Here is a 14,549-nt window from a genome sequence, read left to right as displayed (position 1 = left end):
CTTGCCCTCGCCCTTCTTCTTGATGAACTCGTCGATCTGCGCACACCGTGCTTGGGTCAGCACAGACACGTGGAAAGTGGTGTAGTAGACGAACCTTCGCTACGGTGCGGTTATGGATAGCGACGCGGTAGCCCTTGTTCTCCATGTTGAGGATCAGGTTTTGGCCCATCACGCCGAGTCCCACGAGACCCACATCGCACCTTTCCTTGCTTGCCATCTACCAAAAAGAAACCTCAATTTCTGCCCTGTGCCCTACCCCAGCGTAGTGAGGGAGAGAGTGGGGGGGGGCAGTGTACTCTGTGTTAAAGTCTTGCTCAGGTGGTGTTTGCTTGCCGATGATATAATGTTGTAAATGGCCCATGTCTGAGAGCTCGAGCAGCCCCACCTTGCCCGCAGCTTGCTCCTCCGTCAACATTTCGTCGAACTTGTTTCCTTTGCCTTTTCTCGTTACTTTTCTTCTTGTTTTCTCTCCGAGTCCCAAATACTGTCGGCCAACGAACGGTGATGTCGGCTGCCTTAGAACTTGTGCGGCTGCCCCCAAGAGTACACGAAGTCGATCGTGATGGAGAGCGCCGCAGCACTTGCGGGGGACGTGGTGGTTGTGCGGTACGCCACGGCGGCGATGTTCGTGGCGGCGTTGGAGCCGCACCTCCGCCGCTCGTCGTGGGCCGCCAACCTGCTCCTCGCCCCCGCCTTCGCCCCCTCCGCCTCCGAGTGCCTCTTCCTCGCCACCTGGCCCTCCTCCACCACCTCCGCCGGAGCCAGCCAACGACCACGACCAGTTCTGATGTTGGCCCGCGTCGACGCCTTCCCCATCTTCGTTTCCTTCACCGACGCCTGCGATGGTAACGATGTTGAGGTGGTCGGCCGCCACGTGGAGGCGCTGGCCGAGCACCTGGCCGGCCGGGTGTCGGCCGAGTGGCTGGGCACGGTGCGGCGGGTGACGGGTCCCGCCTGGCTCAGCCGACCGCTGGCCGACGCCGTGGGCCGGTTGCTCAACCGACGCGCGACGCCGCACTGGACCCTCACCGCCGCCGCCTGCACTTCGACCACCCTCCGCCTGGTCGACCAGGCCGGCAGCGGCGCAACAGCGACGACGAGTGGTGGTGGTGGTGAGGAGGGCGAAGTGCGGCGGTTCGTGGTGGGGCGCGATGACGAGGAGCGGCTGGCGCGGCTCTACGAGGTGTTCGTCCTCCCACCGACGCCGATCGACGAGTGCCGACACCAAGTCCGCCGCACGCTGGCCGACGAGCCCGGCAGCCGGGTCTTTGTCCACGTCATGCGGTCCGCGGCCGATGACCACGACATCAACGACGATCACGGTGACGTGAAGAAGAAGGAGGAGGAGGAGGTGATCACCGGCTTCCTCTACCTGAAGCGGGAGACGCCCTTCAACTTTGCCATCTCGGCCGTGTGCACGGCGCCAGAGTACCGATGCCGCGGCATTGCCGGCCGCCTGGTCCGCGCGGCCACCCGGTGGGCTCTGGCGCCGGCGGACAGCGATGGCGGCGGCGGCAAGAAGGAGGTGTGCATCTTTTGGATGGAAGAGGCCCCGGGCCGCATCTATCGCAAGGCGGGCTTCGGTGACGACGGCATGATGGGCGACTGGGCCGGCTGGACCTTTGAAGGCCTCGACGCCGGCCCCTGGCCTTCATGACCCACTGATGCTTCTCAACGGTTGCAACCAGAACTGTGCCTGCGACCCACCATCATTTTTTATTCTCTCTCTCTCTCTGTCTCTCATGAGTCCATGCCGACGTATCGCCGGTAGGCACGGATGTAGTCGCGTAACAGCCGCTTCTCCTCCTTGCGGTACCGGATGGCCCACCGCTTGCCGCTCGTCAGATCCTCACACGTCGCCAGCAGGTGCTCGTCCTCCTAGAGCGTCCAGCAGATAAATATCAGTAAAGGAAGAATTGACAACACAACAAATAGAATAACTATTGACATTTGAACAAAGAAAAGTGGTGGTTTTTACCTCGATGGTGGTCGGAAAGGCTTTGAGCATGCGCTCGAGCGCCGACAGAAGGAAGCGGTTCGTCTCGGCCTCGTTCTGGTCGTCGAAGATGATGTGGCTTCGTACCAGGTCATGCCGCTGGCCTGCCGCGTACACCGCCCAAGTGCGTGCGTGTCAGCACTGACGCGTCTCGCATATCGGGTGTCGGGTGTCGTGGCGTGTTGCGTGTTGCGTGTTGCGCGTTGCGCGTTGCGTGTTGCGTGTTGCGTGTTGCGTGTTGCGTGTTGCGTGTCGGTCACCAACATACCTAGGTCCTGAGTGAGGAAACAGGCCTTTTGCTCGGTGGACAGGTGTTGGATGCGGATGAAGTTGAGGAGCGACGCGTGCAGGAACGGCTGGCCGGTGTGTTGGTCCGTCTTGAGCGAAAAGAAGAGGTCCTCCAGCGTCAACTGCTTCAGCGACGGCGGAGAGCGACGCGTCGACGATGACGAAGATGAAGTCGAAGTCGAAGTCGAAGTCGAATGCGGAGGCGAGAGCGAGAAGAGGGAGGCAGTAATATCGACCGTGTCCTCGGCATTGTTTTCGTACATGAAGCCGTACGAGGCCAGCAGCTGCGAGCTCGTCTTTTCTCCGTAGGAGATGAACACCTGTGCGTGTGCGTGCGATGGTCAGATCCAAAGTAGTTGATAGCGACGGAAGTGGCGGCGATGATAAGGTGTACTTCTTCTCCTTCGTCGTAGTCAGCGCCGGCCAGGAGTTCGAAGCAGTCCTTGTCGTGGTTGTAGCTGTACGTGCACGCCGCCTTGCCCGTGTCGTTGATCGAATGATTGAGGAAATCCTGTGATAGTGGTGGCGATGGTGTTGAAGAATGTCACCAATGCAGTCAGTGCGTGCGTGTGCGGTGGCGAGTGTGCGGTATGCCTGTGTGTGCGGTGGCGCGTGTGCGGTATGCCTGTGTGTGCGGTGGCGCGTGTGCGGTATGAGTCTATGTGTGCGAGTACCACGAAGGGGATGAACACGTGCTCCCCAATGAGCTCTGAGAAGTCGAACGTGCGCGAGTAGACCAGGGAGAGGGCGCGCCGGTACTCCTCCTCCGACGGAATCGACCCGCCAAAGAGTTGCGTGTTCTCCTGCGCACGCACGAACAGTTCAGAATTCAGCCAACCACACACAACACCAAGTGTACGCGCGTGTCGTGAGTGTCGCGTCGCATGTGTCGTGTGGTGGGTGGTCACCTGCAGGAAGGGGAGGAGGATGGCGGCGTAGTCGGCGGCGATCTTCTTCTTCTTGTACTCGACCATCTCGTAGAGCATCAGCGTGTGGCCCACCTCGGCGAGCTCCTCCTGATTCCACCGATCCACCGTCGCCACAGCGTCCGGCAGCTCCGCTGATATAATAAACAAAATAAATAAATATGTAAATTAAAAAATGTAATGGAACGTGGAACGCACACGTGTGCGCACACGCACGAGAGGGTTCGGTAGAGTACAGAGGTAAGGCTGCCAGAAGGACTGGGCGCAGTTGACGGATTCGAGGAGCCAGAGGACGGCGGCCAGCATGTGGCGGTGCGACGCCACGCGCGGATGGGCGGCCAGCGCCTTGCGCAGGTCGGCGGCGTGGCACACGCGCTCGTTCCGGCTGTGCAGGATGAACCGCGCCGGCACCTCCGCCAGCAGTTCGCCCTCCTGGTTCATTTATTTATTTATTTTAATGCTTGAAAAAATAAATGTTGTTCTATTTATGTCTTATATAAGTAATTGATAATAAATAATGAGTAATACAAGTACGCACGTTAGCGGGACAGGTGGTGGCGAGGCCGCGGCCCCACGCCGTTTCGATGACCGTGAGCTTGCAGATGAGACCCGAACCGGTGGCTCCCGGACCCGGAACGTAGATGTTGTCCATCTCGTCCTCGTCTCGCTGTTTATCGCGCTCATCCATCTGTCTCTGCTCGGCCTTCTTGTTCCTCTTCAGCCGGTACTTCTCGCTGTGGGTCAATTCTTCGAGATCGCCTCCGTCAATCTCATCTTCTCTAAATCTTGACGATTCATCGCCGCCATCTTCCGCTTCGCCCACAAGCGTGCTCCATACAGCGCCCATGATTCCACGTTGCAGCAAACGAAGGACAAGATGATGATGAAGGCGTCGATTTCTTAAGAGCGCTTGCAGAAGTTGCCACCTCTGGGCTCTCGTCCCGCCAATGGTCTTGTGGTGTGCACGTTCCACGAAGAAGACCGCCAAAAGAACCTCGCGTGCCCGAGCAAGTAGGAGCTCGGCCTTATCGGTATTTTATATGATTTTCTGGTATTATTTTATTTGCAGTTTAGTTATTTATGGACATTTGTACAATGGGCCGTCCAGATATCTCGAGCGGCAGAGTCGTCTGGTGTTCAGGCGAACACCTTGGGGTTGGCGACGTAGAGTTCGGCCATGGCGCGAACCTGCGAGCTCGACCTGAACTTCTGAATGCTCGGATCGGCCTTGTCGTCCAGTCCGCGAGGCGACACCGAGGCGGTGGAAGAGGTGGGGTCCGACTTGCGGAGCGACGAGGACGACGACGGACCCGCTCCCTGTTCGACGGCCGCTCGCTCGAGCCGCTGCTCCCACTTGCTGAGGCCCCGGCGCTGCGGCTGGCTCTCTGCGCCGGCGTCGTCAATCTGGCCGACGGGTTCGTAGGTCTCGTGGCTGCGGCGGAGCGAAAGAAGCTTCATTTCCACGGCGGAGGTGTGTGTGTGCTGAGCGTGGAGGGCAGCTACTTGTGCCGTAGCGGTTGTGGTTGTTGTGCTGTGCTGGCGGTCAGTTGAGAATGAGGTCTGCCCCCTGTGCTGGGCCTTTTTGTGGTTGGGCGGGCGCAGAAGCTGTACGCAGATACCAGCCACGGGGACAAACACAAATTAAACAACGCCAATAGGATTTCTCTCCGATCTGTGGCTGATTGTTGCGGGCGCCATTATCTCCCTCTTATCGGCGCCAATGATGCCCTCTCGCCAGATACGGTGGCGTCAACCGAAATGTCGTTATGCGGCGGATTGTACGCCTCGGTGCGGTGTGTCGTGTGTGTTCTCGTGTGTGTGTGTATCGTGTGTGTCTCGTGTGTCGTGTGCGGGGTGCGTGCGTGCAGGGCTCTTGTCGTGGCAGGGTAACGTGGCGCTGGTGGTGTGTCTGCTGGTGCAGCGTTTCTTCAGGAGAGAGGCCTCGTCAACCACTGGCAGCTTTTCTGTTGTGTTCAAAAAAACAAAACACACAAAAACGTCAAAACAAAAACAGATGGAGGGCGGCAGTGCGGAGGCCAAAGTTGAGCAGAAGGAGGGACAGCCAGGGTGGGACGAGTACGCGCTGCTGCATGCGCGCCGGCCCTCCGGAGATGAAGACGTGCAGCACCGCATCCGCATCAAGCAGGTGCCCGGCAGTGGCACCACCGGCGGCATCGTGTGGAACGCCGCCAAAGTCCTCCTCCAGGTACTCCCTCCCCGTTGTAACATCAATCCAACTTTTTTATTTATTATTTATTTGTTTTGTTCTTATTTTTATGAATTCTTATTTATTTGTTTTTCTTCTTTTCGGGCCAGTTGTTGGGTGCGGAGGAGGGCGAGGGCGGGATCCGCGTGGGCGGAAGGCGCGTGATGGACCTGGGCAGCGGCACCGGCCTGCTGGGCCTCGTGTGCGCGGCCCTCGGCGCCGCCCGTGTCGTGCTCACCGACGTGCCCCAACAGCTGCCACTCTTGCGGCACGTCACCTTCACTGCGCGTTTGTGGGCAGTGATGCGCGTTTGTGTCGTGTGCGGTGGTGCGTGTGCGATGGTGTGTTGCGTCGAGCTGACACGAACCGTGTGGCCGCACACAGGGAAAATGTGGCACTCAACCTGCGGGCGCTGCCCGAGGGCAGCGTGGAACCGGAGGTGCAGGCCCTGGAGTGGGGCGGTGAGGTGGCCCACCTCACGCCGCCGTTCGACCTTGTCGTGTGCAGTGACCTCGTCTTCTGCGCACACAACGCCGGCTGTCTGCCGGCCCTCCTCCACACCATACTCATCCTCAGCGAGGTTTGGCGCATGTCGTGTCGTTGGTCGTGTCGTTGGTCGTGTCGTTGGTCGTGTCGTTGGTCGTATCGTGTCGTGTCGTGTCGTTGGTCGTGTCGTGTCGTGTCGTGTCGTGTCGTGTCGTGTCGTGTCGTGTCGTGTCGACTCTGACACGTCGGTGGGGGGGGGGTAAGCAGGAGGGCACGGAAGTGGTGGTGGCGTTCCAGGAGCGGCTCGGGTGGATCGAGGCGCGGTTCATGGAGGAAGTCAAGCGACACTTTGGCCGGTGCCGCGAGGTGGAGATCAGCGAGGCGGCCCTCCAGCGAGCAACGGCGCGCGAGGGCGAGGAGGAGTTCGAGGGCATGAGCTCCATGTTCCACGAAGACATCGGCATGCACGTCTACCTCCTCTCCCACAAGCTGTCTTCTCCTTCACCTTCTCCTTCCTCTTGACACGTAGCAAGTCATCATAAATAAACACAAGTTCTTTTTGTTTGTTGTTTTTTTTAAAATATACGATAAATGTTGCAAACACACCGCACACCAGCATGTGCGGAGGCCGAGGTGCCCATCTATCCCTGGCCACCAACAAAAAACATACACACACGTTGCTAGTGCGTGACGATCCTCATGCCGCCGTACTTGGCGATCTTCTCGGGGAAGTTCTCGCCGGGGCACGAGATGAACATGAAGTTCTGGGGCACGTGCAACTTCTCCGCCAGCGTGTGCACGACTCGCGCCGTGAAGCCCTCGGCATGCACCGTCACCTAGGGGCCGGGTTGCAGAAATGTAAGCCAAAACATCCGTGTGCTAGTGCGTGTCGTGTCGTGTCGTGTGCGGTGGTGGCGTACGAGATCGATCCTGAGCTTGGGGTACATCTCGTCCAGGATTTCGACGTGGTGGACCAGCCTGGGGGGGATTTCCTCCTCCGTCCTGTAGACGTGGCAGATCTTCATCCTGTGGTACCGCCACCATGGTGTCGTGTCAGAGCGTGTCACACGACACGAGACACGACACGCACCAGTAACACACGGGTTGTGCAAGACGAACCTTTCCGTAAGCTCGTTCTCGCGAACGTAGAGCACGGCCTTGTTGAGCATCTCCAGATCGTCCGACTTGGCGAAGAACACCACGTGCTGCTTGTTGATCTTCCGCACTGCAATCATTCATTTTAGTATTTTATTTATTTATTTATTAGTTATTTAATAAATGACGTAAATGCATTCTGTAAATAATAAGAAGAACAATAACAAGAAAATATGGGGCAAGGGCTTTGGCGTACCCTGGGATCGGATCCACTTGCCGATGTAGCGGTCGAGGAAGGTGTTGGCGAGGAAGTAGAGGACGACCTTGAGGATTCGCGTGCGCGTGAACATGACCAGCACGATCGAGAGCGTCACCGAGAAGTAGATCGCGAAGTACTTGATGTTGTCCGGGTTGTAGATCACGTTACCGATCCAACCTGGGTCGTGACGTCACAGTGTAAGTAGTGAGATCTTTTTCTCGTTATGTTATATAAATATATAAATGTATATATTCATACACCAATATAATAGCGAATAGGTACGCACCGGCGATCATGAAGCCGAGGCCGAGGAGCACGGAGATCCAGCTGACCTTCTCGTCACGCGGGAGACGGTCGCGCTTGTACTTGAGCAGAATGTTGCCGATCGCGAACAGACCCATCACGCTCTGCGCGTTATGTGTCGTGTGTGCGTGTGTGCGTGTGCGGTCAGCAATCAAACAAGTGTGAGCGCCACGTAACACACATCCGTACCAGGAAGCTGATGGCATACACGCCGGCCAGCGTCTCAACGGCACCGTCGACGATGATGAACAGCGAGGAGGTGATGCAGAAGAAACCTGCGAACAGAGACATAAATTAGGCACCAAAGGCACAATATATAAATAAAAACATAAACATAAACATAAATATGACCGGCCAGAGCGGATCCGCACCGATGATGATGATGGGCTCGGTGCCGGTGAGCGGGTTCTTGTAGAGCAGGAACTGGGGCAGGCACCTGTCGAGGGTCATGCGGCGCACGAGGCCGATGATGCCGACGTACGAGGTCAGCACGGAACCGCACAGCACGAGCGTGGCGTCGGCCGACACGAGGATGTTCAGCCACTGGCCTCCGGTGACCTTTAGACCACCAACCACAACGAACGTGTGAGCTGTTCCATTGTAACCCGGCCTCTCAATATCAATAACACACGACACACACGACACACACGACACACACAACACAAAAAGGGAGAGCGTACGCCGCCGACTTCGGCAAGGACGTAGTTGCTGTTGGCAACGATCTGCGGGATGGAAACGGTGCCCAGGGAGAGGAGGCCCAGGAGTGGGTTGAAGATGGCCACGGCGATCCACATGTTGCGCAGAGTCTACGCGTTCCATCAAATCCACGCATTCGCACACGACACGACACCACGGATCAGTTCAATGTCCATAGCCTGACAACCGCAAAAAACCGAGCGTGGCGCGCGTGTACCTTGGGGAAGACGCCGTCCTTCTGCTCCTCGATGTAGTTGGCCGAGGTCTCGAAGCCCGTCACACCGAGCAGGCCGGAACAGTAGCCAAAGTAGATGTCGGACACTACGTTGTTGATGGGCGGCGTGCTCCAGTTGTCCACCAGCGTCGACCAATCCTGCCAGGCAATGTCGATCAATAAGAAAGACAACAATAATAAGGCAATAATAATTATAATTTATGTAGAAATATAAAAAATAATATGTAGAATTAAGATTGCGACGGCGGTATTGGGTGGGCGACGAGTGGCTGGTGCGTACCTGGGCCATGTAGGCGAAGGCGGTGGCGCAGAGGAGTGTGAGGGTGAAGATGTGGGCGATGAAGATGAGCAGCGCCACGTTGGCCGACTCGGAGAGACCGCACAAGTTGAGCGCCGCGAAGATGCCCAAAATGATGATCGTGCCCCAGTACACCGAGAAGCCGTCGTAGAGACCTGCACACACGCCGGTGTTGTGTGAAAAGAGAGAAAGAGAACGAAAAAAGAACGAAAAGAGGTGCGGGGGGGGGCTTACCGTAGGAAAAGTAGGACATCGCAGACTGCGCCGATACGACGGCGGTGGCGGTATAGGAAAGCATGGTGAGACACGCGGCCACCGAGCCGATGAGCTTGGTGGTCGTGTTGAGCAGGCACGTGTAGGAGCCACCGTTCATCGGCAGCGCGCTTCCCACTTCCGTGTACACGCCTGTAGCATTTTTGAAATGCCATTGATTGCATCGCGGGCGGGTGTCAGTCTTCTTCTTCTTCTTCATGTGGTGAACGCAGTGGCAGGTCGTACCTCGGAAGAGATAGAGCACGATGGCGACGATGAGGAGGGAGATGGGGGCGAACTTGCCGCCGGCCATGGTGGCGATACCGGCCACGTAGAGGCACGACGACGTGATGTCGTTACCGGCGATCGACGTTGCTCGCCACTGACCTGCACGACGCCACCGCAATCGATAGTGGTCGTGGAACCATCGTTTTACGTTAGCACACACTCAGTGGTCGGACCTCTAAAGCTCGAGGGACAGGCGCCGTACCGAGCTTGTGGGCCTCAATCTTCTCCTCTTCGGTCATGGACTTCTTCTTGGGCCAGCACGGGATCTTGGACATGAAGCCTCCATGTTCGTCACCCTGTGCAGGCCACGAGCAGCTCGAGGGGTAAGTAGTGCACTCGTGGATGGAGGAATACGAAATCAAAGTGGTGAAAAAGGGAAATGGCGAAATCATGATTTGTGTAGCACAAAGCGATTTTGACAAACGAATAGAACAATGATTTGGCAAATGATTAAATGGAGATGATGAATGGAGATAATTATGTGGGGAAAGGCGGGCACCTCGGGTTCCTCGGGCGCGAGCGGTGGCACCTCGATTTCCTTCCAGTCGCCCTTGTACTGCTCCGGCATACCAAGCGACGACATGCTACGCTCTGTGCGTGTTGATGAATGTTAATGAGGAAAATGGCTCTGCATCCACCGGAGAGCAGGAGATCGGGGAGCATGGAGCCATTTAGAGCCGCATTTTAATTGTAATTGTAATTTCTGCATTATAAAATGAAAACGCACCTCGCCCATGATCGAGGGGCACCTTCTTCTTCTTGCGAGAAGCCCTTCCAAGGAGGCTGTGGAGGGCCGTGTTTTCTTCGCCGCTGCCCACATCCGAAAACGAGGCATCTACATCGACGTCGCTCGAGTAGAGCACTGCCGGAGAACCCACCCGGAAATCGTTTCCATTGATGGAGTAATCCGTGCTCGAGGACGCATGGTGGCTCATCCTCCTGCTCTTCTTGCAGTCTCCGAGACGAGATTGAAGAGATGTACAGAGGGTAACGCAACAAATGAGCTTGCGGGGTACGAATAGGCCACGGAAAAACCCTAACAGGAAAATTGTGTGGTACATTTTCTCTTATTTGTTGTTGGTGGAACCACTCCTCTGATTGAAACCCTATTGGTGCGCATGTTCTGGTCAAGATTGTTGTTCACGAATCCTCGAAATATTCCTGTTTCAGGAATCACGATCACACACACTAGCACTCGCTTGCTTCTTGCGGGACTCGCCACGCCACCATCAGTTCCAGGCGCGCCAGAGTTCCTCTTCAGACATGGTGTGAAATCGACCCTCGGCGTCGACATAGGTTCTGTCCATCTCGTTGATCTCCTGGTGGAAGTAGTACTTGAATGCCAGCGCGAACTTGCGGGTGTAGACGCACTTGAACGTGACCGACGCAGGCGGCGCTCCTGCACCAGCAGCTTCCTCAGCTTCGGCCTCGGCCTCGGCCTCGGTACTGAGGGCCTCCTTCACAAACATCTCGGTGTCGTTGTTCGTGGCCGGACCCAGGCGCACCAGTCGGAAGGGCTCGAGCCGGACGAAGTCGATGTCGCTCGCCTTCTCATCGAGGAACTGCCGTAGCTTGGCCACGAGGGCGCAGTAGTCGCTCTTTGTCGTCTCGATCACTATCTCGTCGGTATACTTGCACGCTATCTGCAGCGCCGAATGCCCACCAAAAAAGAAAAGAGCGAAGAGCGATCAGGGGCGAAGAGAGAAGACATGAGTGGATCGTAGGGGAGTGGATGACGGACCTGGTCAGGACTTACGACGTTGTGGCTCATCAGCAGAGTGTAGATTCGGTGGTTGAGCGCGTGGTAGATCTTCGACTGCGCCTGATGGTTGATCTTGCCCAGCGCCGCAGCCCGGAATCGCTTGCTGTTGAGCAGCGCCTGATAGCTCGTGTAGCGACTCAAGAATTCCACCCAGTTCTGTGGTATAGGAAAGAAATGCGTTGTGTTGCGTTGTGTGTTGTGTGTTGCGTTAACATGAGCACCGAGCAAATAAAGAACATAGAATCGCTCAACGCCTGGTGCCGTACCTTGGTCTCAAAGACAAGACGAGGGTCGTAGTAGCGAAGAGCGTTGAAGTTGGCCGAGGTGAAGTCCAGGGAGACGTAGTACTTGCCCGAGTTCTCGATTTTGTAGAGGTTCTCCGTAGCAGCACTGGTGGATAGATCGTGTGCGTGCATGAGTGCGTCGTTTGTGAGTCATGTGTGTGTCATGCCGTGTGTCGTGCGCGTGCACGTGTCGTGCGTGAGGCAAAAGAAGCTGACTGACACTGGGAGGGGTTTAGAGCGCACCGCTCGGGAGCCGGGTCTTTGATGTCAAACCGGGACAGGTTGTCGGCGGCAAAGGTCTTGTAGGCCTCTGTGCCGGTGACGTCATCGATGATGCGCTGCACCAGCTCGCCCGTGTAGTTCTTCCACTTGGCCACGCTGCCTGGCGTGACAGGAGTGTCAAACAACACTGACAATGGCGGGCTCACCCATACGCACAACAAGAGAGAGAGAGAGGAAACCTTGAGAGTTGACAGCCTCGAGGAAGAGGTCCAGGTTGGTTTGTGAGTGGAGCACGGGCTCGTAGAGGCTACAGAAGTACTCGAAATAGGGCGACTCCAGCACCGGCATCGGCACAGTAAAGTCGATGCAGAACCTGAACCGCAGCGGTCCACCGCCAGCACCCATCAGCCCCATCGAGCGCCAGAGAGCGAAGCGAAGAACGAAAGAACGAAAGCGAAGAACTTCGCTTATGGTGGTGGGGGGGGGAGGGCACAAACCTGTTGCGCAGAGTGACGGGCAGGGTGGCGGCGGTGAAGGGCTTGGCGGCTCGGCCTCCTCGCGCTTTGCGTGCCCTCTTCTCATCCTCCTCCATCTTCTCCCTTCGCTGTGCCCAGTCCGCCGGCTTGGAGATGCGCAGCGTGTGCTTGGGTGGTCCGCCATCGACCGCGTTCAGCCCCAGGCCCCTGGCGAAGTCGCCCAACAGTCTCTTCTCGAGCGTGTTCAGATTGCCGCCCAGGAAAAGCTCGTTCCCATTCTTGGCGCCATCTTTGGCGTTTGTGAATTGTTCGATTCTTTTGCAATTGTCCTCTACTACGCTGCGGTAATCGTTGTCTCTTCGCCTCTTCTTCTTCTTGCCCATGGCGCTCTTGCCACCGTCCTTGCTGTCTTGTGTGACGCGTGTAGAAGTGGAGGGCGAGGGGTGATTGATGCCATCTTCCGCTTCGCCCAGCACGGCAAACATGTTGCCACCACTGGCCAGCGTGGCTTGTCTACGCCTCCTTTCCTTCCTCTTGCGGTTCTTGCTTGACATTGGGGAGTAGTAGAGCTCTCTGCGCGCAGTCTTTCCTGAATTATTTATTAGAAAAAATAAAGAAGTGGGGTGTCCTATGCGTGCGCACCTCGCGGGACATGAGCTTGCGGATGGCTTCAGAGGTGCGACCCTTGGCGACGTACCAATCCGCCTTACATTTTTTTTAAAAAAACCAAAAACTGACCCAACAAGCTTCGTGTGGTCATGGTCTGGTTGTGCGTCGCAGCCATAGACTCTTGTGGTGTTCGCAAGCACTGATCAATCTCCTGGTGTGTCGTGTGTGTCATGTATGATCGGCAGCTCTGTCTCCGCTGTGTGGCTAAGAAACATGCAAAAGACCGATCGACATTGGCAGGATTCGAACCTGCGCGGGGAAACCCCACCTCGTTAGCAGCGAGGCACCTTAACCACTCGGCCACAATGTCTTGCACTACCAGCGATGCCACTAGCTCCTCCATCGGCATCCGAAGCATCCCTCAAGCTGGTCTCTTGGAAGCAGAGAAAGTGAAGGCGTGGTTGTACAAGACGAGAGGTTTATTGCTCGCAGCATTCCGTGGTGATTTGCTGGTTTACTTGCCTCCCCAGGAGTACTTCCAGGAGAAGTCCACGTCGTTGCTCACGCTCTCCGGGGTCATCGAGAGCATGCTCGAAAAGCCCCCCGGCGAGCCGGTGAAGCTCGCCGCCAGCTCCTCGCCGCCGATGCTGCCGCGTCGCATGAGGAAGTTGGGCGTGCCCGGCGGCGTCTCGTTGCTGCTGCCGTACCCGTCGCCGAGATTGGGCGACGACGAGCCGGGCAACGACGACAGGAATGTGAGCGGCACGCGCATGGCAGGCGACGGCGGCGCGGCGGCGGATGATGATGGTCGCGCGATCGTCGAAGCTGTCGAGGCCGTGGTTGTGGTTGGTGGCGCGGTGGTGGCCGTGGCGGGGTTCTCTGGGATGGGGCTCCAGGTCTGGTAGATGGCGCTGATGTGTTTGGAGGAGTGGCGGAGGAGATAGGGGTCGAAGGGGAAGAAGGAGTCGAGCTGGTTGGCGTTGCCAAAGACGGACTTGGTCGCCAGCACGACCCGCTTGTTGCGCTCGAGCACGGCCCGAGCCGAGGGCAGCAGTCCGCACAGGTCGGCCGCCACCTTGAGGAACTCGGTGACCACCGTCGACGCGCACAGCCGGAGCGGGTTGAGTCGCGATTGGATGATGGCGTCGAGCTCCAGGCTGTCGAGGAATGCCGCACCCTCCTGTGATTCGCAAGAGAATGTATGGAATGATGGAATGAAAGTAAAGATGGAACGACGGAGCGAGCTCGGGTGGGGCCACGTACGGGTGTGCGGAGGGCGAGCTGCTGGTATTTGAAGCAGACGACGTAGAAGACGGCCTGGCACACGGAGTAGAAGAGGCCGTGGACCTCGGCGTCGGGCATCGTGTCCCGGTTCTGTGTGCCGTACTGGAGCGCCCATCGGCTCATGACTGCAGAGCGCACACGCACACGGGAAGAAGACACGGTAAGCGCTCGATAAGTTTGGTGTTGCGCGAGCCAGGCGTGGGGGACGTACTCTGTAGTGGCTCTTGGACGAGCTGTGTGGGAACGAGCGTGGATCGGGCGAGGAAGGAGCCCAGGTAGGCCGCGCATGTGCTTCGCGTGAGCGGGTGGTTGCTCACGTCCATCACCTTCTCCAGCAGGTATCGCACAAAGGCCTGAGCGCGAAAGAGCGAAAGAGAGAAAAAGAGCGAAAGCGAGAGGTGAGTGCGGTGGTCGGAGTCGAGGGAGCGGGGCGGGTGCGCACGTACGTGTGTGTAGTTGATGTCCATGGCGCAGACGTAGAAGAGGAGGAACTGGACGTATTTGGACTTGTGTGTTTTGAGGATGAAGGTGTCGAAGAGCTGCATGAGCATGAAGAACATCTGCTCGCGGTGCTTCTCGCTTCG

The 14,549-nt window shown here is 57.3% G+C and overlaps 8 protein-coding genes across 8 annotated transcripts in view; 2 read left to right on the top strand and 6 right to left on the bottom strand.

Moving 5' to 3' along the window:
- Nucleotides 1-562: 562 nt before the first annotated feature.
- On the top strand, nt 563-1,657 carry ACA1_332360 (acetyltransferase, GNAT superfamily protein; the record flags this gene model as incomplete). The annotated part of the gene is made up of 1 exon (XM_004335648.1): nt 563-1,657. One exon carries the CDS (start codon nt 563-565, stop codon nt 1,655-1,657), a length of 1,095 nt encoding a protein of 364 aa, XP_004335696.1.
- An 83-nt stretch (nt 1,658-1,740) lies between these two features.
- On the bottom strand, nt 1,741-3,651 carry ACA1_332350 ([Ribulose-bisphosphate-carboxylase]-lysine N-methyltransferase; the record flags this gene model as incomplete). Its single annotated transcript, XM_004335647.1, has 7 exons — nt 1,741-1,878; nt 1,979-2,100; nt 2,265-2,604; nt 2,679-2,795; nt 2,959-3,087; nt 3,193-3,344; nt 3,447-3,651. 7 exons carry the CDS (start codon nt 3,649-3,651, stop codon nt 1,741-1,743), a joined length of 1,203 nt encoding a protein of 400 aa, XP_004335695.1.
- A 40-nt stretch (nt 3,652-3,691) lies between these two features.
- ACA1_332340 (uncharacterized protein) lies at nt 3,692-4,057 on the bottom strand (the record flags this gene model as incomplete). Its single annotated transcript, XM_004335646.1, has 1 exon — nt 3,692-4,057. The coding sequence occupies one exon, from the start codon at nt 4,055-4,057 to the stop codon at nt 3,692-3,694; it is 366 nt and encodes a 121-aa protein (XP_004335694.1).
- A 290-nt stretch (nt 4,058-4,347) lies between these two features.
- ACA1_332330 (uncharacterized protein) lies at nt 4,348-4,668 on the bottom strand (the record flags this gene model as incomplete). Its single annotated transcript, XM_004335645.1, has 2 exons — nt 4,348-4,398; nt 4,465-4,668. The coding sequence occupies 2 exons, from the start codon at nt 4,666-4,668 to the stop codon at nt 4,348-4,350; spliced, it is 255 nt and encodes an 84-aa protein (XP_004335693.1).
- Nucleotides 4,669-5,224: 556 nt separating this feature from the next.
- On the top strand, nt 5,225-6,424 carry ACA1_332320 (uncharacterized protein; the record flags this gene model as incomplete). Its single annotated transcript, XM_004335644.1, has 4 exons — nt 5,225-5,416; nt 5,527-5,618; nt 5,801-5,996; nt 6,170-6,424. 4 exons carry the CDS (start codon nt 5,225-5,227, stop codon nt 6,422-6,424), a joined length of 735 nt encoding a protein of 244 aa, XP_004335692.1.
- Nucleotides 6,425-6,582: 158 nt separating this feature from the next.
- On the bottom strand, nt 6,583-10,263 carry ACA1_332310 (amino acid permease; the record flags this gene model as incomplete). Its single annotated transcript, XM_004335643.1, has 16 exons — nt 6,583-6,738; nt 6,823-6,928; nt 7,022-7,127; nt 7,254-7,433; nt 7,543-7,663; nt 7,749-7,834; nt 7,931-7,995; nt 8,041-8,117; nt 8,240-8,365; nt 8,473-8,628; nt 8,771-8,943; nt 9,023-9,193; nt 9,287-9,427; nt 9,531-9,624; nt 9,828-9,919; nt 10,056-10,263. The coding sequence occupies 16 exons, from the start codon at nt 10,261-10,263 to the stop codon at nt 6,583-6,585; spliced, it is 2,058 nt and encodes a 685-aa protein (XP_004335691.1).
- Nucleotides 10,264-10,557: 294 nt separating this feature from the next.
- ACA1_332300 (uncharacterized protein) lies at nt 10,558-12,557 on the bottom strand (the record flags this gene model as incomplete). The annotated part of the gene is made up of 6 exons (XM_004335642.1): nt 10,558-10,971; nt 11,070-11,246; nt 11,357-11,480; nt 11,618-11,756; nt 11,836-11,969; nt 12,094-12,557. 6 exons carry the CDS (start codon nt 12,555-12,557, stop codon nt 10,558-10,560), a joined length of 1,452 nt encoding a protein of 483 aa, XP_004335690.1.
- A 638-nt stretch (nt 12,558-13,195) lies between these two features.
- The window catches only part of ACA1_332190 (RNA polymerase I specific transcription initiation factor RRN3 protein), a gene marked incomplete at both ends in the record, with an annotated part of 3,833 nt that continues 2,479 nt past the window's right edge, over nt 13,196-14,549 (bottom strand). The window contains 4 exons of the mRNA XM_004335641.1: nt 13,196-13,861; nt 13,945-14,090; nt 14,177-14,318; nt 14,412-14,525. Coding sequence (XP_004335689.1) covers nt 13,196-13,861; nt 13,945-14,090; nt 14,177-14,318; nt 14,412-14,525 — 1,068 coding nt within the window. The remainder of the gene's footprint in view (nt 13,862-13,944; nt 14,091-14,176; nt 14,319-14,411; nt 14,526-14,549) is intronic.

The sequence above is a fragment of the Acanthamoeba castellanii genome (assembly GCF_000313135.1).
Source record: "Acanthamoeba castellanii str. Neff unplaced genomic scaffold scf7180000084579, whole genome shotgun sequence".
Taxonomy (NCBI): Eukaryota; Discosea; order Longamoebia; family Acanthamoebidae; genus Acanthamoeba; species Acanthamoeba castellanii.
The sequence above is the reverse complement of the archived record's forward strand: the minus strand, read 5'-3'. Positions and strand labels throughout refer to the sequence as shown.